Source organism: Pyxicephalus adspersus, chromosome 8, assembly GCF_032062135.1.
Source record: "Pyxicephalus adspersus chromosome 8, UCB_Pads_2.0, whole genome shotgun sequence".
Classification (NCBI taxonomy): Eukaryota; Metazoa; Chordata; class Amphibia; order Anura; family Pyxicephalidae; genus Pyxicephalus; species Pyxicephalus adspersus.
Window position 1 is genome coordinate 72,093,349 of NC_092865.1, and position 25,828 is coordinate 72,119,176.

General features: G+C 38.6%; 1 protein-coding gene and 1 long non-coding RNA gene across 4 annotated transcripts in view; one reads left to right on the plus strand and one right to left on the minus strand.

Annotated features, from left to right (window-relative positions):
• The first annotated feature begins 542 nt into the window (after positions 1-542).
• The window catches only part of BAIAP2L2 (BAR/IMD domain containing adaptor protein 2 like 2), a 62,354-nt gene continuing 37,068 nt past the window's right edge, over positions 543-25,828 (plus strand). Inside the window, exons 1-4 of one of the 2 annotated variants that reach the window (XM_072421136.1) lie at positions 543-846; positions 1,220-1,295; positions 8,712-8,798; positions 23,976-24,037. In XM_072421136.1, the coding sequence (XP_072277237.1) occupies positions 796-846; positions 1,220-1,295; positions 8,712-8,798; positions 23,976-24,037 (276 nt within the window). In that variant the 5' untranslated portion in view covers positions 543-795. Of the gene's footprint in view, positions 847-1,219; positions 1,296-8,710; positions 8,799-23,975; positions 24,038-25,828 lie in introns of those variants that run through there. The other variant, XM_072421137.1, reaches the window with a different exon arrangement.
• The window catches only part of LOC140337402 (uncharacterized), a 59,085-nt gene continuing 45,099 nt past the window's right edge, over positions 11,843-25,828 (minus strand). For both annotated transcript variants that reach the window (XR_011922032.1, XR_011922033.1), the window contains exon 3: positions 11,843-12,076. This is a non-coding gene — a long non-coding RNA (uncharacterized lncRNA). The remainder of the gene's footprint in view (positions 12,077-25,828) is intronic.

Genomic DNA, 25,828 nt, shown 5'->3' on the forward strand with positions numbered 1-25,828 from the left:
GGTTATTGCCACTAAAAGCTGAATTAGGCACACAGCTAAATACAGAGATGAAGTACATGTGTGAGATCTGTCTTATGACCACATAGCTTTGCACCCTGCATAGTCCTTTCTAATTTTTTTTTCTACCGCAGTAACATTTACCACTCTAGCACCACCATCTTTACCAGCCTGGGAAGTAAAAAGAGAAGCAAACAAATAAGCTCCATAGGTAAGCATAGTGGTTATTCCTGATTGGTCATTCATCAATCAGCCGGAGTAGTTTGATACACAATGTCATGGGATTGCGCAACTCTTCATCTTAGGTAACGATCATTTAACTTGTGTACGAAGCTTAACTCCCTCTGTACAGGAGATTACAGAGAGCTCATTTGAAGTCAGATAAACAATATTTAAATAGGCTTATTACAATACTTGGATGAAATGGTGACTATTTATTTACTCCAAGATGAGTGTTAAAGTTTGTATGTTTAGGTAGTATAAAATGTGTTCTTACAGATGGGATACAATAATCAGTATCTAATGAATCTATTCTGTCTGTTATATGTTGTACTGTGTCATCCTATGGTGGGAGGAACAGACTGCATCTCTGCTGTCAGTTATTCCCAGATAATCAAATGGTGCACTCTTTAGCAGAGCACTTGCTAAGCTCTCAGGTGTTCTGTTACTTGAATGATCAGGTTTCATTGTACCTGGTGAATTATTAAACCATACCTCTTTTCTCTGCAGCCAGTGATCAACGTCCAAACTCCATTGGCAGAGATACCCTTTCTTTTTGCTGGCTCTAAGAGTGCAGCCATGGCTCGGGAAATGGAATCAATTTATACATCAACTATTGGATCCTATAAGGTGAGCCCACCACACCAATACAACTATATCAGTTTAGGTAGGCATTTCACCTGTAAAATAAATGAATCTGCATAATATTGCATGAAATTAGAAAAAGGACCATTCTTAAATATTGTACCTTTATGAATGAAAACTTGATACTTTAAATTGATATTTTGTAATCCATTGCTATAATACTTATGTTTAATCTAATGTAAAGCTATAACATTTAAAACAGTCAAATATTTACTGGTAAGGTGTGGCAGAGGAAGCCTGTGTGTATCTGTGTATGTATGCAATTGCTTGGACATCAATTGACAATATGCATTAACCGATTATGTGTATCACACACACCACAGTACAAATCAGTGCATTGTCTTTTTTGTTCCTGCAGAAAATTTTAGGCCAGTTTAACCCAGCCTTGGAGAACCTGGTATATCTTGGCAATAATTATCTCAGGGCATTAAGTGGTAAGTGCACCCTTTGTAAAATCATTTCCATAAATACGCTCTCCAAAATGTTAACTGTTGCTGCTTGCCCTAAGCTGTGTGAAGTGTGCATGTGTGAAGTATATATTCTCTGTTAACAGACCAGGCAATAATAAATCTGCTGTCATCTTGTTGATTGATTTAAAAAAAAATGATAAATAAATAATTGTGTATATATATATATATATATATATATATATATATATGTATATAAAATCACAGAAATTCTTTATTTTACAAAGTTCAGTAATAAAGTATATTCATGTTAGGTTCTTTGCAATATGCGGTAACTACACACCCAAGATTACTTCTTATCAAAGATCACATGGTAAAGTACATAATTTATGTAATATCTGTCACAGATGTTTAAATGTACGTAAACTTGGATAAAAAAAATAATAGATCTAGTTATGTATAGATTTAAAATACTTTTTAATTTAAGTTTGTAACTTTTTTAAGTTTACTAACTGAATGATGGTGTACATCTGTATTATTATTCAGAGTCTTAAACATGTTGTATTGTTTAGACTACAGTAGAGAAAAGCAGATAGTTAGGATTTTGTGTAGGGTTTGACAGGGATGCCTTGATTAAACTGAACATACTTTGTTGGATGCCAGAGAGTACACACATTTAGCTGTGAATTAAATTGTTTACTCACACATACATGTTTAGTTAAAGCTGCACTCCTGGCACTACATACCTGATTTGTAATTGGTCCACCTTCCTCTTCCCCGTAACGGAGGATCCCTCCATACCATGTTGCATGTAAACTAACCCAATACTAACAGTGGGCAGCACAGTGGCTCAGGGGTTAGCACTCTGGCTTTGCAGCGCTAGGTCCTAGGTTCGAATACCAGCCAGGACACTATCTGCATGGAGTTTGCAGGTTCTCCCTGTGTCTGCGTGGGTTTCCTCCAGGTACTCCAGTTTCCTCCCACATCCCAAAAACATGCAGTTAGGTATATTGTCTTCCCCCTAAAATTGACCTTAGACTATATTAATGACATATGACTATAGTAGGGACATTAGATTGTGAGCTCCTTTGAGGGACAGTTAGTGACATGACTATGGACTTTGTACAGCGCTGTGTAATATGATGGCGCTATATAAATACTGTGTAATAATAATAATACAGCCAATCAAAGCCTCCCTCTCCTTTTGGTCAACCAGACATTAAGCAACGGGCTTCAGTATTTGAATGGCATAAGGGAGAGGGTGACTTGGATGTGTTTGCAGCTCTGGTTGTATTGAGTTATCAGTGGCCCAGCGCTCATGCAGTCACCTAGGAGTAAGAAGGTTGTCTGCTCTTGGAAGATTCCAGAGTATTTTCTACAGGAGGGAGGTTGACCACTTCCAAACCAGGTAAGTAGTCCTACGTGTCTGGAGTTCAGCTTTAAAGTTGTGAGGGGAACGGTAATACTAAAATGGCAATAACCATAAAAATGTAAGCCCCCTTAGGTATCAGAACCCTTCTTAGTCTCTCCTGCAATGCTTCATCAGAGCCTCAAACCTTTACGTACTCTAATATTTATTAACTGACCCACTGTTCACTGGCACAGCCCCACATCCTCATACTTATATGTTGTACAATTGGTTAATGGAGCCTTTAATTACAGTGATGGAGTGAGTCAAAAATTTGGAAATGTGGAAAAACATGACCTCACACATCTGTAGGTAATTAGCTCATTCCAATAAGATTTTGGTTTTCTTGCAGTCAGTAATAAGCGAGTGAGCCACATTACCAACAGTTGGTATAAAAGAAAAGTATGCAAAAAGGACTAAACTACTTATACCACAGAATAACTACATAATTTATCTTCCATTCCATTAAATAACTCAAAATATTCTTAAATTGATAATACTTTATATAACTAAGGTCTAATAATATATACAAGTCACAGTTTCAAACAATCTATCAAAAAATACATTAAAACTACTATATAGTTATGTCGCACAAAATGAATTAAAATGTGTAAACCATAACAATAACCTTTTTGCTCTCTTTTGGTCTGTAAAATATACTATTAGTTATGCCAGAAACAAAAGCTTATAATTAATGAAAACATACATTTTAGGTAACACAATCAATGTGTCTTTACAACTGCCAAAAATAACTAAATCATTGGAAAAGTTTATACAGTAGTCAAGAATCCAAGAGAAACCAAGAATCAGAGGAAAGGACTGGGATGTCAACAAACAATGCCAATAAGTTGGATTTTCACATATGTTTTAGTATATATTGGTCTAAAACAAAACATATTTTAATACAGTTTTTTTTTATATTGGGAAGTTGAGGAATTATGTGATGCAAAGATTTATGCTTTCATTACCGTCAACATTTCTGGCTGTTGTGAGAGGGGCTCATATCCATGGAATCATATCTCCATTTGTAAATGTATTGGGAATTTCATGGTTGGGCTCATGTTGGTTGGTTTTAGGAAGTATTAATATGTTGTGTTGTTCCCTATTTGAGTGTTATTGATTAGAATGCAGATAATGTAATGCAATTTACCCGGTGTCTATTTCTGTTTGGTCATTTGTGGGTTCCCTAATGAAGTTCCCTTTCACTTATCTGTTTGTGAGGCATGAAGGGGAAATTCCAAAATATTGCCTAGGTTTACCCAGGCCTGACTAAAGTGGACCAATCACTATAACCTTAATTGCTGATAAGAACATCTTATGGATACCTGTCCACTGTTCATTACAGGTGCCAATACAGTGAAACAGTACTGGCAAAGGCATCTAATTTTGGGTACTTTATTATTTTAATAACCAACCAAGCGTTTCTAATCTGTGGCCCAGCCTGAAGTCAAATCACAGCTTGTTAGTGTTCATGTGGGTTTCTTTGAGGAATAGCAAATAGAAGAACATATTCATTTAAGTACGATTAAACTTTATATACAACTTTATAAACAAATATTGAATACAAAAAACAAAATATTTTCAGGGAAATCCATTGCACAAAAATGATTCAGTCGTCATTATGAGACTGCCTGTACAATAGTTTAGTAAAGCCATCCATGTATTACTAGAAAAGAAGCCAGCTAAATGTTGGAAAATAAAATTAGCCAACCTAATGTCAGTAATAATGAGCTTTTGCCAGTTACCACAATTATAAAAAAATTTATTAAAACATTTTATTTTTTACCAAAAAATTTAAAATAAATTATTTTCTGTTTTTTGGGGCTTTTTACCATTTACACTACTATCCAGAATTCAAATTATTGCAATTCTAAGACTGTCCATCATTTAAATTTCCTTTCTGGAAATGCAAACAATATTAGCTGGTAATGATTTTTTAAACATTACCAGCTACATATATAAGCTTTTATATATAGCCTCCTCTGTGGTTTACATCCAAAATTCTACAAATCAGATGGAACGTTTGCTGGGTACATTGAATCTGATGAATTCCAATACTTATCACAGGCAAAATATGTGTTTATGGTATCTTTTGATTTGTGTTTTTATAATACCATAAATTCATATTCACATTTATACCAAGCATTACAGGAACAATTCAGACCCTTTGTGAACTGCATATTACATCGTAACAAATGTAAGAAGATGCACAAAACACACATCACATTCTTGCATTTGTACTTGTCTAAAGGAGCTCCTCTTTATATCTAAAAACAAAAAACAAAATGTACAAACTGAACTGAAGCCATTGGAACAGCTACTGCCACAACACAACACAACACAATCCATCCTACCATAATGATGCTGAAGACAACAATTTTTTTTTTTTTTTGAACGAAGTGATTTTTCCACAAAAATGCGATAGAGAACTAATTAATTCTTTCAATGCAGCCCAGCAAATAGTTACTACAAACACGTACTAATGAGTGCTGGTAAATTGTCAACACAACTCATCCAACTCCTCCACAACTACACAATACCTGTCTAATAGGACTAAGCCTGTTATCCGGATACCTGAAATCTGGAGTAAAGGCTGACTCATATCGTGGACCTGTCCTGCACATAGGGCATTTTGGCCATTGATAAAAAATGTTTGCATATTGGGCAATATCCAAACACACCGGTATACCATGGGCAAAAATCATAAAAGTATGTAAAAAAATAAGTTTTACTGACATGGGTACATGAAGAACCTTCATTATTAAAACAATGTATATTGCAAATGTAATGGATGGAGGCATCTCTAAAGAAATTAAAGGAATTCCACTTGCCTTGGACAGATCTTACTTTACTTCCTGTTTCATTTTCAGGAAAGGATATACAAAAAGCGCGCCAAAGGGACGCAGACAGTAAAAAGTAAACTGACAGGGTTTAACCCTTTTTGCCTAAATCTAAATTTTAAAATAAAAATTTTGGTAGGTACATACACTTTACCATACTACATATGTTACCAGCCACATGCTCAGCTTCTTCTATTAGCGGTCTTTTTCTGGTAATGACATCTAATACATATTTTTTTACCTAACCTTTCAGTGACGAGTCATACATTTTTCTGAATACAATGTGTAAATTATAGGGTAAAAGTGGGATGAACCTTCGGCAAAAAAAATATAAATTTTAGTATAGAATTTTCTATTTTTTAAACGGTTTAAAACTGCTTTCGTTGACTTGCTTTCACTGGCAACTGGTACTGCTTCCATGAGCTCTGTCATTCCCCAAGCACTCAGCAAAGAGGAAAAACCACATTTTCTTTGACTATGTCTATGACTTAGCCTGGTTTGGATTAACATGCCCTAGAGAAGGAGCAGGGTTTTAAGGTGAACAATGCCTTCATTGCTGACAGAAGAAACAAGAGAAGGGCAGAAAAACAGCTTTCTGTTTTGCTTTAAGTCCAATTACTGACCTGGAATATAATTGGTCAATAATGGTAACTGCAATTTGCACATCATTTGTAAGGCCGTGGTCAGCACCAGACACCAGTTCCCCAATCTTCACCTATAGTAAGCCCTGCTCAGCCTCAGGAGACAGGTTGCATCTCCCAGCCGTCAGTTGCCCCCAGGACTTACTGCCCAAGGGATGGTGTCTGGGAACAGGCTGGCAGCAAGCCAGGAGCCCACAGATAAAGCAGTACCAAGATTCTAACAGAGACAAGTCCAGAATACAGAGCAGGGATTATACACAGAATATCTGTCCACCAAACAAAGTACACAAGGGCAAAACACAACATATTGCGCAGCGCTTTACAAAGTCCATAGCCATGTCACTAGCTGTCCCTCAAAGGGGCTTGTGATATTGGGGATAACATTAGTTCCTGATCTCCCATAAATGTAAAGGTCTTAAATGTCTTTGTTTGGAAATTGTCTCTCAAACAGCCCAGGGTCCTAAAATTTCCCTTATCAGATATTTCTGTATCTAACAACCAGCATCCTCCAGACCCTATAGTTTATAACACCCATTGTAAAAGTTGGGTTTTTTATCTCCAGGTGTCATAAAACTCAGATAATGCTAGAAGAGTGGCCCCTGATTGGACTCTGGAATCGGAGCTGTATTCCGAAACCCATTTATTAATAATCTTTATATTTCCAATATACCTTTCTGTATAAAGTAATAGTTGGCTGATTTGTAGTTGGATTGTTATGATGAGCAATTTGAGGCCGACTAGGCTCCTAGGCCTCAGGAAAGCCTGGAAACCATAGTTAGCCTGTTCTGGTGAACCATAAGTCCCAGACATGCCAAGTTTGGTCTCTGTGAACTCCGTATTTTGTGATTATTAATCTGGGGAGGGCATTTCATAAAACCTGAACTTATGGAATTAATAATAATGGCTAGAACAAGGGCATTTTGGGAGTGTCCACAAACATCATACTCCATGTGGACACAGCCCCTCAGACAGCCCCCACCCTGCTGTCATTGGATTGTTGTATTAGTCTCACCTCTGTGGTTGGCATAGAAAAAGACATGTAAGCCCAGCAGAGGGAGCTCTCACTGATACCATCTTGTTGCTAAGGACAACGGCACGGACAGATTGAGCAGTGCAGGGAGCCCAGTGACTCTGGCTAATAACTTGGACTTTTTACACAGCAACCTGGACCAAGGCAAACCAACTCTACCTAAGAATTATTTCACAGTTTCCCTTTTATTTTACACTGTTGCTATAGTTCTGCTATTGTTCTTTGAATAATCTTTATTTTTCTGTATTTGTTTATGCTCTGTGTTTTTGTATGTTTTTACTTATTAAACACTATAAAAAGTATAGTGTATAGTGTAACTTGCTAACCTGAAACGCTACTATAACATTGTGATTTCTCAGACATCCCTGTCTGGAGTGGTAGGGGGTGACACAGACAGTATTAAAGAAGTGGAATCATAACTGCAGTTGTCAAGGGTAACAGCGCGTGCTTCCGTCTAAGCACATGGTGGCAGTCTACCTGTGATGGTGTGTTTGGCAAGGGGTAACAGAATGGTTAACCTTGCCCCGTGATGGGCCTACTCAGCCTGCTGGTGCGTGGAATGTTGCTGAGCATGCTGGAAAATCTATGCACAGGGTGTGGGCTGAGAGGGCGTTCATCAGAGGGCTCACAATCTAATGTCCCTACCATAGTCATATGTCATTATCACAGTCTAAGGTCAATTTTGGGTGAAGCCAAATAACCTCACTGCATGTGTTTGGAATGTGGGGGGAAGGGAGAACCAAGATGAAAGAGAGATATATAAATACCTGCAGTTCTGCTGAAAATTAATTGCTCCACAGTACCTTTAGCTACAGTGTCTATGGGTAATTGTTTTAGGCTTATTCTTTTTATGAACATGTAAATACAATAATCTCCATCATGTACCCATGTTTTACTCTAAATAGTAAGGCATTTGAGATTTCTATTTATATATTTTCAAATGCACAATTCATATTTCTTATGCAATATGATATATATAATATATATATCATATGCTATATAGCAGTGTTAGTGCTAGAGTTGAATGTGTAGGTTGGTAGTTATATAGTTACATAGTAGATTAGGTTGAAAAAAGACATAAGTCCATCAAGTTCAGCCACTAGGGAAATCAACATATCCCAGATATAAAACCTTATAAGACATAGTTGGTCCAGAGGAAGGCAAAAAAAACCCTGGTACAATTTTTTTCAACAGAGGAAAAAAAATTCCTTCCTGATTCCATGAGGCAATCGGATGTTCCCTGGATCAACAGTCTCTGTTATTTTTACTTTAAATCCTTAATCCCCAGTTATATTCTGTGCTTCTAGAAAATAGCTTTAGATATTGCAGCTTGGCATTGCATGCTGTTATTAAGTCTATGATCTACCAGAACCCCCAGATCCTTTTCCATTTCTGACTCCCCCAAATGTATTCTCCCTAGACAGTATGAAGCATACATGTTGTTAGCCCCCAAGTGTATAATTTTCATTTATCTATATTAAATGTCATGATAGGTGTGAACTAACTACTGTTCTCTTTTTCCAGCATTGTCTGATGTTGCTGAGACTTACTATAATGCCATTAAAAAGATAGGTGAACAGGCGCTTCAGAACTCCACATGCCATGGATTGGGTAAGTGCAGGAGACCAAATATAGGAAAAACTGTATATGTAAAAACTGCTATGAGTAAAAGGCAAATTTGTTTTATCATTGTAATACATCAGCGACAGAATTCTTTTTAAACAAGGCTACAATGATATCTATCAGTGTTGTTTTATCATGCACGAACAAACTCTGTCGAATGTATTGATGTAACTTGTACAATTAAAAAAAAAGAAAAATTCACCCATTTGTATGGCCATCACATTGTATTTCTTAACTGAAAATTGTAAAAAAATTGCTATAGATCAACTTGCAAGCAAATGTGGCCCTTGTGCCCTTCTCATAGAGGAACTTTCTCTTTACTCTCCTTGCTGATGTGCCACTGTACATTTGTGAGATTCACATTCATAGCCTAGACTCTGCGTAGGCTATGAATGTCTTTTATTATTATTATTATTATTATTATTAATAATAATAATAATAATAAACAGCATTTTTATAGTGCCAACATATTACGCAATGGTGTACATTACATTGGAGTTGCGAATGACAGACAGATACAGAAGTGGACCCTGCCCAGAAAAGCTTACAATTTAAGAGGTGGGGGAATCACACAATAGGAGGGGGATATGGATTGGTGGTTGAGTAGTGGAGGTTTTAAGAGACAAGAAGACAGGTAGGAATATTTGAAAAGATGGGTTTTGAGTGCTCTTTTAAATCAGCAAAGCTGAATAGGATAAGGAAGACCATTCCAGAGAGTCGGGGCAGCTGTAGGAAAGTCTTGGACCTTGTGACAAGGTTATGAGAGAGGAAGTTATTTGTAGGTCATTGGAGGAATGGAGGGATTTGTGTATCAGGTAGTTAGGTGGGACAAGAACTGTGGAGGGATTTGAAGGCAAAGCACAGGAGCTTGAATTTGATTCTAAGGTGAAATGGAAGCCAATGAAGAGAACTACAGGGGGACTAGGGTTGGGTGAGATGTCACTAGAAAGTAGCAGTAGAAAAAAAAAGGTGCAGGAGTACAGAGAAAACAGGAGAGTGAAGGAGCGGACAGACAAGGAGTTAACAGACTGGGGAGGAGGAGAGGGAATAGAACCAGCGGAGTGCGTACAGGGTACGTGATACATTGGGCCTGATTTATTAAAGCTCTCCGAGGTTGGAGAAGATTTCATCAGTGATCCTAGGTGATCCAGCAAATCTAGAATGGATCTGGTCCAGGATTAAACACATTTGCTAATAAATAGCAAATTACTTTTAAGAGATCCATTCTAGGTTTGCTGGATCACCCAGGTTCACTGACGAAAGTGTAACCTCTCCAAACTTGGAGAGCTGTAATAAATCAGACCCATTGTGACAGATAATGGTAACACACAGGAGCACAAACAATATGGTAAACTGAATCCCAGTGAGTGGGATAGCTGTAGTATGGGTTGTAGTAAGCTTGTTGAGTTCCCAGTGCGTGACTTAATGAATCACTCAAAGAGACAGCTTGGTGAAAAGGCAATTCAGGACAATAGCAGCAGAGGTTGGGTTGGAGTCTAGGTGGATACGTGTTCATGATTCAATCCAAAGGCATGAGAGGGAAATTTCAGAATGTATTGGTAGTTTCAATCCTGCTCCAATTCCTGCAATAATTCCCATTTTACTTATAATATGGTACTTTAAATGTGGGCATATGACCATGCCTGATGATTAAATAGTAGTACTTTTGGGCCCTGATATGGCTGGATGTCTTCAATATAGTCCATCCACATGTGCAGTGGCACGCCAGTGGCCGGTTGGCCAGGGGATACAATACCCTTCACCTAGGGGGCAAATATTTAATTTTTCCATGTAAGTTTATAACAGTGAGAGGGAGGAAGCTGATGGTATGAAGTCCTAGTTTTTCTGGGAGGTCTTCTTTAGGTTGGACAACACTTATCTAAAAGTATAAGTGAATCTGGCATTTTATTCATTTTTGTCATGTAATACGTTTAATATAAAATGTACTTGTTAGACTTTTGTGTGACAAGAGAATCAATGCAGTAGTGTCATTTTTCCATGACATTGTGAGATTTGTAAATGCTTAGAGCTAAGATTTGCTGAGGTGGGTGTGACAGCAGATTACAGTTTGAGAAGTTCAGGGTAAATATTAGGTGTCTGTGACAGAATTAATCCACAATATCTTGGGAAGGGTTAGACTTTGAACTCATTTAGCACAGGTGCATATTTCTTATCTTTATAATAAAGTGAACAGCGGCTGATCTTTATGCACCATTCATTTGTAAAGTTGCACACAGCCCCTGATTTTCAGAAATAGATACAGGCTTAATTTTACACTTACCTTCTCCCCTCTAAAGCGCAGACGCCTCTCTCCTGCCCATGCGGGCAGTTCTGACGCTGGGCGTGTCACTATTTCTAAGCTTTATCAACTCCGTCCAATCCATTGGCCAATCAGAAAATAGCCTCTGGATCAGCCCTGGCTACTTAGCTAGCTCAAACATTGCACTAAGTGTTCGTGTAACAAGTCTTCACTAGTGCTGAGCCTCTAGCCCTATAAGCTAGTTCCTGTACACCTGTTGCTTAATTCAGTGTTTCCTGTGTCCAGCTCCTGTGTTAACCCTTCGTTCTCCAGTCCATTGGTTCCCAGCCAACTTCCCTGTGCTATTCCAGTTTTCCTGTCTGTGGATATCCCTGAGTCACCCGTGCCTCCTGTTGTTTCCAGTGTCTCCTGTGTTCCCTGTGCTATGCAGTGGATCTCTGGCTTTCAACCCCTGGCGTGTGACCTGACCTCTCTGTCTCGACCCCGGCTTTTCTTGACTATCCTTGTGCTTAGTGATTTTGTACTAAGGTGTGCCCAAGGACCTCAACCTGGCCGTAACCAGCAGCGTAACATCCTCACCATGAGAGACTCTGCAGAAAACCTGGTTACTGCTTAGACTCTGCACCCTGGCCCTTCTCAGGGCTCGAACCACCTCCTTACGCCCCCTAGTGGTCCTGTCTCTCCGTGCCTGACACTTAAGAGACGAGACCCTGGAAACATATGATATTTTAACGTCAATCAATTTCATCTAAAATACTTATTACATTTTAAACACTTTTTATTGGGTTTTCCATAGGTATTCTTTTTGTGTAGCCAAGAGTATGGAGCAAAAATTATGCCATTTCTGTAATACCTTGGTTGTATGAGAGCCCTTATTGTATTCTGCTTCCAGCATCTCCCTGTAGAAAAAGGTCTTTAGACATCAGAACACACTGCACACCTTAATCGTGATTGTAGCAGTTCTTCTAAGTGTTAATAGACCCTGTGACCTCTTCATCTGAGTCTCCTAATAACCAAAGAGGAATAGAACATTATTTAGAGATATATTTTTATATGTTTTTATTGAGTTTTCACAATTTTTATAAACAAAAAGTGCAGTAACCAAGTAATAAACAGTATTGGACCAGATTACAGTCGTGTTTTGCATAACTACACAATAAAACAAGGGAAAACCTCCTATGAACAATGTTCCTAATCCTAAATTCCTGTGAGCAAGGACAAGGTGAAATGAAATACATTCTCGCCTACGCAAAAAAGTGGGGCATCATCTATCACATAGGTGTTGAAGTACCCCTGTAGGTCATATTTAAAATGTACCAGAAGGAGTACTGAAAGTATGTTTAAGTTTCGTCTCTTTCTGGATTAAGTAGAGCCTCATCAATGAAGTTATACCATTTGCTCAAAAACTTAGATTTTTGTTTGTCTTCCCCGTTTAGCCTCCAACATATCTTTATGGAACATGATCAGGGGAGGTGCTCAGACTATCGCCAGCATACGTTAAATCCACTGACTCATAATGGCCTGTCTTGCTGCCAATAAACATAGGTTGGCCCATGCTTTCTTTCCTTTCCCCAAACCTGCATCCAGTACAGTAGACCATTCACAGAACAATTATAGAACTGGGCAAAGTGGGAGGGCTATCCCAATCACTTTTCTTAAAAATTTTAATGTCCTCTCCAAGAAACTGGTTATATATGTGCAGGTCCAGTAGTGGTAGAGGGACGCTTTACTCTGACCACACTTCAAACACATTGTGGGTACCCTGTGGATTTGTGTCGCTTCTGCATACAGTAGTCTATAAACTTTATAAGCCCTATGCATGATCTTGAATTGGGTTTCTCTTAAAAGTTCATTAACTGGGGTTTTGTGTACTGTTAGATAGCCATTCACTATTTTATCTAATAGGTCAGGACATTAAGCTCCTTCTGCCATTCCCTTAGATTAGAATGAGACAAGGGTGTTTTGTATGGATTTTGTAAACTTTTATATACAATGGAAATTGAGGGGACACTATCAGTAGTCTATTGAAAACATTAGTCTGGAGGACAGTCGGGGAATCCCTATAATTGGCCTTGCAGATCTTCTTCAGTTGAACATAAATAAGAGGGTGACTAGCCAAATATGGTTGCCCATTATCTTGTTGGCTGAAATCTCCCACCTTGGAAAACACCCTCTTCCTTTACAGTTGGAAGGCTTTATATTCAATATCTTGTGGAAGAGTGGGTTCCCACATATTGGCAAATAAAATGAAAACCTACAAGGCAGGCCCATCTTTTTCTTAAGTTTCACCAGGTTATGATTGTGTCCCTTAAAATAATATTATGTTTAATGTCCAGGGGTAGTTTGGAATTTAGGCAATGCAGAATGGTGCTCAGATCCCACAGATGGGCCATGGCCTTTTCTAACTTGTTATTGGGAAGTGCCCTTTATCCATTCCGCCACACGGCGGAATAGGCTGGACAAATTATAAAGCCTTGTATTACCGGTAGGAAAATTCACCCCTCCCTCCTCCACTGGCAGAAACAATTAGGTTAAAGGGGACATTCACCCTGCCATAAAAACTTAGTAAAAACTTTGTTTAATGTTGTGACATCCCTTTATGGGAGCAGCAATAGTATAGTTTGCAGGGGGTATAGCAGCCTGGCAAAGGAAACCATTTTTATTAAGTGACATCTACCAAAGAAAGAGAGCAGTAGGTTCTCCCACAATGATAGTTCCTGCTGTATTTTTAATAACAGCAGTGGTTAGTTAAGTTTATAGACAGAGGAAGTAGTTTTCCCTATTTTATACCTAGGTAGGTATTATATTCAGTAGCCACCTTAAAAGTAGTTTGGGCTAACTAAGAAATATATCTTAGTGGGGTTAGAGACTTTTAGTGAAATTTATCTTAAGGGCCTGCTAACAATTCAAAAACCTGAAAGATCTTCTCAGTTTGAGGCAGATCGGCCGAGGGGTCAGAGGTGAAAGCAATCAATAATCGGAAAAAAGTGCTGAGCGTAACTCTACATTTCACATGCAAATTCCATGGAGCCAAGGGGCGGACTCTATATGGCGCACCAAAAGTTCTAGTGCCAGGTTGTAGCGCAACAGAGACAAGGGGACAACCCTGTCTCGCTCCATTCTAAAGTGGTAGTGGCTTGGAAAGGAAGCCAGGGGTGTGAAGCCTGGCTTGAGGGTCATGGTACATGGCCTTGAGGAAATTGGGATTGAGAAGGAATGGGCCTTGCATTCCTATTTTGTGAAAAGACATGAAAAGCCATTCGATATCCACATTATCGAACGCCTTTTCAGCATCGATACTTATGATCGCTAGATCTTGTTGTGGATGGGTTTTTGCATATTCTAAGGTTGCAAGTACCCTTCTCACATTAATTGTGGACAATATTCCGTGCACAAATCCCACCTGTGGAGGGGAAGTTAGGGATCGTAGGAATCCGGCCATGTGATCTGCCATAATTTTAGATAAAACTTTGGCATCAAGATTTATTAGTGATATAGGTCGGTATGCTGCTGGGTCACGAGGGTCCTTCTTTTTTATTAGGAGGCTTTTATATGATTCCCTGCCGGATGGTAAGTATGTACCAGATTCCCACATAAAATTATAAAGATGGCATAGATCCGGTACCACTTCCTCCTTTAGTATTTTGTAGAATTCTAATGTAAGGCCATCAGGACCTGGGGCTTCCATTTTTCAGTTGGGATATTACTCTCAACGTCCATGATGGGCATGTTTAGCTGGTCCACCTGTTCCCTTTTTCAAAGAAGACCAGAAAATGGTATCAGGACCAGCTACTGGAGATCCATCTCATCCATTCATCTCCATCTCATCTCCACCTACTTTCAGAGGAGCGGACCTCTTAGTATACAGGTCGGCATAAAAGTCCGCTAGTGTGGAGGACATTAGTGATGGGTGAGTCACCTTTGACCCCTCAGCATTAAATAAAGCAGCAATGAAGGGATGTTTGTACTGAGGGTGGATCAAATTGGCCAGCATTTTCCCAGCTTTGTTAACAAACTTGTGCATTTTTAAATCAATGTTTCCCTTTGTACTGCTCATTTCTCTCAAGCCATGTATCGAATTCACTTTTGGATTTTTGCCACTGAGATCTATTTTGAACTTGGTTGTGATATGTCCTGCCCACGTACCATACATATAATCCACTTGGTAAATGATAAATGGTAAATGATGATTCTGATACAATAAAAAAATGTCCAAAACAAAAAAGCGAGAAAGGGGATGGGGTAATTCAGGGTAAGAAGGGGGATAACCAATGGTTCTTAGTGGTCGTCTTTTTTTCTCGTGGGAGTCAAATAGAGGTGAAAAGTGCACATAAGACGGGCTCACACCCGGAAGGCATCCCTAAACGAGTCCAAAGATAGTATCAGCTTGATCCAATTCTGTACGCACTGCCAGGTTGTACATAAGTGGTGTTGAGGATTGAAATAGCAAATGATAAATGAAAACATCTTATCTGCTTTTTTGCTGGGATTTGTCCCTCTTATGGCCAACGGTTTTCAATGGCGTGGTTCCTTTGGGTGCTCCAGTCGGTGATTGTGAACAGGTTTTCTGAGAATATTGTGAGATTGGGGATCCTGGTGAGGAGGCACGATCCGCTTCTGCGGGGGTCATTTCCTTCAGTGGGGTAATCATCTGATCCCTCACAAAAACCCTTGGCAGCCTGAGCAGAGGTGAATGAGTGGTGCTCACCTTTCTGATCAAATAAACGTAGAGTTGCTGGGTATGCTAGCATGAATCGGATCTGTCGACGGTACAGTTGAGAGCAAAGATTTTGAAATTGTTTCATTTTGCGCGAGATTTCTGTAGAGTAATCTGCAAAAATATTTAAAGGAGCGCCTTCCAAGGAGATATTCCTGTTGACACGAAATGTTTGAAGGATTGCATTCTTACTTGCATAATCTAGATATTTTACTATCACTGGACGGGATGCATTACCTTCCTTAGCTGGTTGACCAAGACGCTGTGCACGTTCAGCTTTAGCAGACCCTGTGAATGCTAAAGATATCCGGAAGTATATTAGCACAGAGTTCCAGGAGTCTGCCCGGCATCACCAATTCGGGTATACCGATAATCCTCAGGTTGTTCCTGCAGGACCTGTTCTCCTGGTCATCTAGTTTCTCCAGTAAACTGCCAACCCAATTTTCTATAATTTACAAGTTGTAGTTTGAATCATGTCATCCTCTGTTTTGGAGAGTCTTTCTCCACTGCATCTAGCCTGTGAGTTCATGTCTCAGGGACTGAATTCCTTTTCCTATGGCTGAATCTATGGCTTCCTGACGTGTGGATTTCAGTAAGACTGCCACCACGTCTGCTATTAAAGCATGGTCAGAGGTAGGCCTTGCTGTATCTAGTACTGGCCTAGGAGGAGATGTGGAAGCATCTGCCTGGGACTACTGGAAGTCATCGGCCATCTTGAATTTGTGAGCGTGGCCCTTATCACATTTCCGTCTTGGTGTGGAAGAGTCTTCTCTTCACATTATATCCAGGTATTTATCCATCCGGTCGAGACTCTTGTAGGTAAGGGGCTGTTTCAGCAGATTGGCAGTGCATGGTACTGGAGTAGGATCACAGTTTTCCTCCAGGTGAGCTGGAGCCTCTGAGTTCCATTACTCTCCCATGAGGTGCCGGAACTGGACGTCAGAGATATATTTAATGCTGACATTGTGCATATGTACCCTTAAACATGTTGTCAAAAATCTTCAATAGCAATACATGACCGTAGACAATGAACTGGATTAAAGCTCTCCAAGACTGGAGAAAATAGACCTTTATGGGAGAACATGGGTGGTCCAGCAAACCTGAAATGGATTTCTTAAAATAATGTTTTATTATTTGGCAAATGTTTTCAATCTATTTTCTCCAGTCTTTGAGAGTTTAAATAAATCAGTCCCAATGTATCAAGGAAACTGGTGTTTCTCCACATTTGAGACAATAAGGTAATCAGCATGGAAAATGGCTGGTATACCTAAAGAATTTAACCTCCCTAGCGGTACATTTCTTTCCAGTTTTATTTGTCTAAAAGCAGTACATTGTTTTTCATAAAAAAATATTTTACAGTATAATATAATAGTATGTGTATAATAACAAAATCATGTAAAAATAAAATAATAAAATAAAATAAAAAAAAAAAAATATATATATATTTTCTTTAATTTAAAAAATAATATTAACTATATACCTATACTATTATATATACTGTAAAATAAATGTTCTTGAAAACAATGTACTGCTTTTACACATATAAATCCAATGTATTGCATTCAATACAGTTATTTTGAATGCAATACAAATGGATTTCGAATTTCCCGCCCCGCTGGCACAGTACACATGCACCAATGTCATTGGGATCTCCCCGGTGACTCATCGTGTACAAAAGATGCCGGAGGAAGAAGGAAGAAGACAGAGATCGCAGCGATGGACAACGCGGGACGCCGGCTGATAAGGTAAGCGCTGTATTTACTATTACTTTCCATAGGGTCGGGGTTACCGCTTTCAGCAAATGTTTCTACCCTGAGTCACACTCAGGGTTACCGCTGGGGAGGTTGAAGGCACTAAATGGTTGGTGCATGGAGTCTGATTTATTAACACTCTTCAAGATGGGAGAAGATATAGTCAATAAAGCTGGGTGTTCCAGCAAACCTGGAATGGATTTCTTAAAAGTTATTTGCTGTTTGTTAGCAAATGTTTTTAATATTGCACCAGATCCATTTCAGGAGTTCTGGAGCACCCAGGTTCGCTGATGAAAGTATATTTCTAGAATCCTAGAGAACTTTAACAAATCAGGCTCATTATCTTGAACTGTGTTTCCTTCCAAACCTCATTTATCATCATATATATAATTTATCTTGAAGAGATAGGGGATACAAAGTTTCTGCATTAAAAAATATTTATTGTTTTTAAGGCCGGAGCTATTCCATTTACAAAAATAGTAACCCTGTCTAGATATAAAAATTAAATTCTGTGCCCTGTCATTGGGAAACCTCCTGCTTCCTTAACATTTTGGCATGTACAGTTTTTGTAGAGAGATACAAGAGTTTTTGTCTTGTCACAAAAATTTAGAAAAAGATTCATGAGAGCGTCAGTGTATTTATGTTGAAGTATCTGTATGGAATGCAGGGCATATAAAAACTTTGAAAACAACATCATTTAGTCAATTGGCATCTGCCAATCACCTTCTAAAGGTTCTATAGTTTGTTCTGAATTTTTAAAATTATTGAGAGATAACTCAGAGTAAGAGCGTTGTTTGCCAGTCTGAATTCCAGCTTGCCAGTCTGGAATATTTTTTTAAAATAGTATTTATTTATGTGCAATGTCAAAATTTGTCTGTGAAATCCATTCTTTGCGCCTAAAGTAGAAGTTCCACTTTACAAAATTGCTTACTTTTCTCTTTGTAATTTTCTTTTCTAAATAAACTGAGCATGTGCAGCTCAGTGCAGGATGCCAGGATTTGTCAGGTTTCCTGGCAGACTGAATGAACTCAGGGCCTTGCCAATCAACATGGCTAAAGCTCACCCAGAAGGGTAGTAAAGGAAAATGGCGATGCTGGAGCGAGGACAGGTGTGTGACAATAAAAAATGCATTCAGGCAGGTATGTTATCTTTTTGTAGAAGAGACTTCTTCTGCCCCTTTTGCAATAAATGACCTGCCTGGTTGCAATTCTTTATTTTTAACATTTAGCTATGCATTATTAGGTAATAGAGGGAGGATTTCACTTTTAGTCAACTTAATCTTTAGACCAGATAATGGCAAGTGTCTAAATAATATTATTATTCTTGGAGTTATCCAACATGAAAACAAAATGTCATCTGTGAAAAATGCTTAACTGAATTCTCATCATGTATTTGTAAGTGGTCCTCTGTAAGTTTAGGTAAGGAAATAGAATCTACATACTGAGATGTATCCACAGTTCTCCTATTCTGCTCAGTGTATAATTGACTAACTGTTGATAATATTTAGAAAACAGTTGCTTGATTTATTCGGGATTAGAAGTGGTGTTATTGGATGTGGCATACAAACAGGCACAGATAGTGAAGGCTTACAGTATATTTGAGACGAACAAGATTGACCAACATTTTAATCAAATGCATTATAAGTCTAAATATCTGTATTTAAATCTCTTAAGCTATCTGTCTAACTGCCTCTTAGCTTCATGCCATTTGTTATTTTAACTCGTAGAATAATTAGTAAGTTGCTGTTGGGTTTGATAAAGCTCATGCATAGCCTGCAAACCTCAAGTAGTAGCACGCTTTTTCAGGCTGGGAGAAAAAAAGTTATTTGTTTTTACCTGTGTACTCTAACCATGTAGATTGAAGGGCTTGTTGAAAATCAGGGTTGTAACAAAGAGAGAAGGGTAACCTCCGAAACCTGGATTGCAACTACGTATGGCAAGTGTAGAAAGGGTAATTTGTGCATTAAAAAAACACAATCGCATGCGAGATGGCCAAGTAAATAGTGTGTACAAAAGAGAAAATCTGTGGTATACCTCCACTGAGGTAAAGGTCAATAAACTGTGTATATCCAACTGTAAGTTCCTTCATGTGCAGAAAGATTGCAGAAATTTGTTTTAGTGGGGGAAAATCCTGGATTTGGGATGTCACCATAACATAAATAGAGGAGCAAACTTCTAATAGTGACACTTGTTTAGATAAAATTGTCTAAGAAAGTGTTTCCCTCACGTCAAAGAAGATTTCTTTCTCTCTGTGCTATCTAAAGGACACAAGTAAAGGAAAATCTCTGCAATAGGACACAGATGGAAAAAGCAGAGGGTTTTTTATTTTTTCCTATTCAATCAAAAATGTGAAATTATGTTTTGGCTATATACATGGTTTAGTTATCTCCTAAAACAACCCTTTTCCAATGGGATCACCCTTATACTAACCTTACCTTTGTCTATGGGGATTAAAATATAATTCCTGATATTTCTGGGAAAAGCATTGGGTTTTCTGAGTTTAAAATTGCAAAATGCAATATTTCGTATTTACTGGCTTACAGATTGTTTTTTTAGCATTGTAATAATAAAAGAATGTGCAGAAAAAAACAAAGAAATATATTTATATAGAAAAAATGTGTATGTGGATATTGGGTTTGCATTGAAATTTGTCACAGTTAAATGGCTATACATCCTACTAGGACACACCTATCATAGCTTATAATTTACATTCTGGTCTTGATTAAACTATAAAGTTGCAAAACAACATTTAGTATGAGGCCAAGGATACACCTTTGGATGGATAACTCTTTACTATGATATCTGTAATATAACTATATAATATGTGCAGCTTAATTATTGTCATTAGTATAATCTTTAACTGCAAGTGTACATGTTTACAAATTTACCACTGGCAGTTACAAAGAAAATGCAATATGTGGAAGTTACATGGAACTTGGTTCTTTTTTCTTTATATCATCTCCTATACAAGTAACCAGGGCTATTACATATTCAGGGACTATTTAAAATCTGATTGATATCTGTATCTCCTTACATTCTTTCTCTCTCAAACTAGGAATCTTCTATGGAAACCATGCCCATCATATGACATTGACAGATATTACTATTTCTTAATTGTACAGGATGAAATTAAATCAAATTAACACAGGAGTGTTTCAGAAGTGTGATAATTGCTTTTCATAATAATATATTAGGATATCTGACTTGCACAACACGTTGGGATCATTATGTTGTAGGCAAGGCACTCCTTAAATACTGTATATGAAACGTCAATTATTAGAATGCCCTATGAACATTAACATGGTAAATAATTTCAGTAGCTTTTATCAATGTTTTTTTACCCAGCAGCTTCTTGGTATATTTCCATTTTTCTGAAAATAATGAAAATTCCCATTCAACCAACCCAGAAATTCTTACCTGCTTACTCTGCAACTTCAGTCACTCCCAGTTTCTCCTTCCTGACTTCAGCCTCCTTACCTTTAACCTCTCTCTATATCTTGCCCCCCCCTTGCCACTTTTTAATTCAGGTCAATGGCAAGAGATATCCTTAACTATCCTTAACACAAGCTATTCTCTACTACCTTGATCTCTAGATCCAGCTGCCACTCAGTTTACCCACACTCATTCTTTAGCTCTGGATAGAGTTTCCCCTGCCACCTTCCGCTACCCCCGTCCTGCTAACCCTCGACCTTAGCACAACAGCCATACCGAATGTCTACAATAGACTGCTTTTGCAGCACAGCGTAGGAGGAGTACTGACTTCATGGACTGCAAAGCTAGGCTAAAACACCTTAGCAGTGCACTCACCACTGTCGCCAACCAAAATTAAGTCTCCGCTGTCATATACTCTCAAGCTTCAAACCTACTTTAAAGATAAAATCGTCAAAATCAGACCTGATGTCTCAACATGTCTAATGCTCACCGTGTGCATCTCCAACCATATCCACCCCTTTCACCTGCAAATCATCACTAACCTCCTTTACCCCTAATACTCTGGATGAAGTCTCCTCTCATCAACTCTACCTACTACCTGTCCTGTAAACCCTGTCCCTCTCCTCCACCCTGCCCCATTACAGACAGTGATACAGGAGGAGAGGACCCTGCCCCGAAGAGCTTACAATCTAGTAGGTGGGGAATTTACACACAATAGGATGGGGATATGTAGTGGTGGGAAGTAGTGATGGTTTCAAAACACAGAAGAAGTTGGGTAGGCAAGTTTAAAAAATGGGTTTTGAAAGCTCTTTTAAATGAGCAGAAAGTAGGAGCAAGCTGAATAGGACAAGGAAGACCATTCCAGAGAGTTGGGGCAGCTCTAGAGAAGTCCTGTATCCGTTCGTGTGATGTGGTTATGAGTGAGGAAGTCAGTAGTAGGTCATGGGAGCAGTGGAGGGAGCGGCTGGCGGAGTACTTTTTTACCAGGTCAGAAATGTAAGTGGGACAATAACTGTGTAGAGATTTGAAGGCAAAGCACTGATTTATTAAGGCTCTCCAAAGCTAGAGAGGATACACTTTCATCGGTGAAGCTGGGTAATCCAGCAAACCTGGAAAGGATTTCTTTAAAGTCATTTGTTAGCACATGTTTTGAATCCTGGACCAGATCCTTTCCAGGTTTGCTGGATCACCCAGCTTTACTGATGAAACTATATTCTCTCCAGCCTTGAAGAGCTTTAATAAATAAGGGACAAGGTTTCAAGCTGTCTGTCATCTCATCATGAATTTCTTAAACTCATCCCCCTACACGTTACAAATCTTTCCCTGACATATTCCTAACTATTCCTTCACTCCTGTTGTTTTTCGGCATGTTGTCTTAGCATCATCTTTGATTCTGCCCTCTCTTTCACCCCGCAGACTCAGAACATTTCCAGGTCTTGCCACTTTCACCTGCACAACATCTCCAAAATATGTCCCTACCTATTCCCGGAGACCACTAAACTGCTTGTACACACTCTTATCATCTCTCGCCTGGACTACTATATTATCCTGCTCTCTGGTATTCCACTAACCCGGCTCTCTCCTCCACAATCTATCATGCAGCCGGACTTATCCATCATCCTCTTATGCCGCTTCTCTTGCAGTTTTCTTCATTGGCTACTGTTTCACCTTAGATTCATAGTTCTGCGCTTTGCCTTCAAATCCCTTCACAGCTCTTGTCCTACCTACCTTTCTGACTTGATCGAAAATACACCCCTGGCCACTCTCTTTGGTCCTCCAGTGGTATACTAATGACTTCTCTACTCATAACCTTGTCACATGCATGGTTCCAGGACCTATCTAGGGCTGCCCCGACTTTGCGGCATGGTCTTTGTTGTTCTATTTAGCTTGCTCCTTCTTTCTGTACATTTAAAAGGGCACTTAAAACCCATCTTTTTTAACTTGCCTACCCATCTCATTCTGTCTCCTAAATCCTCACCATTCCATATCCCCCTCCTATTGTGCGCTACATCCCCCACCTCTTAGATTTTAAGCTCTTAAGAACAGGGTGCTCTCCTCTTCCTGTGTCATATCCATCCTGTGTTTATATCTGTCTGTAATTTGCAACTACTATTTAATGTACAGCCTTGTGTAACATGTTAGGGCTATATATTGTAAGTACTGTATAATAATTATATCAATAATGGGCAAACTCATCTAAGTGTTTGCTATAGGAGCAACAACTATTTTTGGTCAACCTGTTCTAAACATTGCACCTAAGAACCACCATCCAGTAAAAATGTTATGTTCCTTGTTCTTAGTAACTGGTTGAAATCTGTGTTTCTAATGTAACCAGCAGGCAACTGTTGACTACTGGAGGTTGGCACTGCAGTGACAATGCTTCAGACATTATGGGGCATTTTTTCAGGACACATTAAACCTACATAGACATATCAGATGATTCTCGCCTGATGATCGCCTAAGGTCTGATATCGGACGAGAATCTGGAGTGTGTACAGCGCTCGTCATTTGTCATTCACAGATCCGTAGACGGTGAACGATCATGATGGAAGGGGAGAGAGTGCAGGGGGGTACTGCTCTGTCATTCTCCCTCTCCCCTCTCCATAAAGCAGATCGGCCCTGAATGTAATGCGCTCATTCAATGCATTGATCGGTCGTTTGTCTTTGGAAAGGTTTGTGAAAGATAACAATTTAGTCTTGCTTATATAAATAGATACATTAAAAATGTGTTCTTGAACAAATCAGATCTGTCTCCTAAACCCTCACTAATTACACATCATTTCATATTTTCCTACTGTGTGCTACTTTCCCCACCTCTTAGATTGTAAGCTCCTCTGGGCAGGGTCCTCTCCTCCTCCCATGCCACTGCCTTTGTCATTTGCAACCCCTATTTATTGTACATCAGTGCGTAATATGTTGGGGCTATATAAATACTGTTTATATATAAGAAAAAAAAATCTTTTGTTGACATATGTTATATTAATGGTTGTTGTTTTAATATTTTAGGGCAGGTGCTCATCCAGATGGCAGAAAGTTGCAAAAGTGCAAGTTCTGGACTTAATGTAGTGGTAAGAGTTATTTAAATATAGAAAGTAATTATTGAACAATGTTTTAAACATTTGTTCCATTAACATATTTTAACACTCTTTCTACTGGACTTTCTGCAGTCCATAGCTGGTTTAAAACTGCCTATATGCTGTGTAGTGTACATTCCTTATCGTACAGGCTGTGGCCAAATATACAAAAACACTCAGGGGAGCACTATTAGTGTACATGGTGCCCCACAGTTGGGTGGGTTTCTTGCTAGGTGATAAGACCAAAGAGATGATTGATGATGATGATGAACCATTCCACTATAGATTACTAAGGAATTAGCAAAGCTAATCAACTCATCTTTGTTGGCCCCTTAATACCTACCTCCCTACTGATGAACTTGATTGATTGACCAGGAGAAGTCTGCTGTTTCTGACGGTATCCAACAAATTTCTTGAATCAACCAATGGTAGGCTACATGAAAATCTCACAACTGTCCCTAATTTAAAGAGACTGTCTTCTTTTCAATCCAGGTACTTCTGTCCTCCTCATGACAGAACCTGACAGAAGCCTCCTCAGCTGTCCCTCTTTATGGGTGGAAATATACGCTAAAAAATATTTATTGTAACTTGTTGGTTAATATTTTTTGCCTGTTTCATTTTTTTTATGGCCAACATACTTTGAGCTAAATGGAGACACATCCATATTTTAAACAATGTTATTGGTTTTTAAGGGGTTTTACAATAAAAATAGGGATGGTGGTTGAGAAATAAACAAATAACAGTCATATCCCCCCTTAAACGTCTGTTATTAAGTCTATGATCTACCAGAACCCCCAGATCCTTTTCCATTTCTGACTCCCCCAAATGTATTCCCCCTAGACAGTATGAAGCATGCATGTTGAAAGCCCCCAAGTGCATAACTTTACATTTATCTTTATTAAATGCCATTTGCCACATGGTTGCCCAATCAAACAGGTCTGCTTGTAGATTATAGACATCCTGTATGGACTTAATTCTATTACATAGTTTGGTGTCATCTGCAATCACAGAAATAGTACTTTTAATCCCAAACTCTATATAATTTATAAAGATGTTAAACAGTGAAGGTCCCAACACTGAACCCTGGGGTACACCACTAAAACCTTAGACCATTCAGAGTATGATTCATTAATTACAACTCTCTGGATGCGGTTTTTAGGCCAGTTCTCTATTCATTTACCAGCTGACTTTTCTAAACTTATTGACCCTAACTTGCATATTAACCATCTGTGTGGTGTGGTTTCAAATGCTTTAGCAAAGTCCAAGTACTGGTTACTTACTTCTTCATAAAAAAAATAAATTTGTTTGACAACTTTGGTCTTTTTTGAAGCCATGCTGACTATTATAATACACCATGCTGACACTTATTATATATTTTTTTCTAGCAGAAACTCCTCTGTGTGGTTCTTTATCAAACTCTCTAGGACCTTTCCAACTATGGACGTTAAACTAACCGGTCTGTAGTTACCTGGTAATGGCTTTGCTCCCTTTTTGAAGATAGGAACTACATTGGCCTTATGCCAATCCATTGGTACCATGCCAGTGACTTAAGAGTCTCTAAAACTTAGAAATAATGGCTTTGAAATAACTGAGATCAGATCTTTGAAGACACATGGATGTAATTCATTAGGTCCTGGTGCTTTGTCAACCTTAATTTTGCACAACTGTTTCCCAATCATATCAATTTTGAGCCATTATGACTTATTTAAAGCAGTGACATTGCTATTATGAATTTGGACTTGAGCTCTGCCATTTTCCTTTGTGTACACAAAGCTAAAAAAAGTG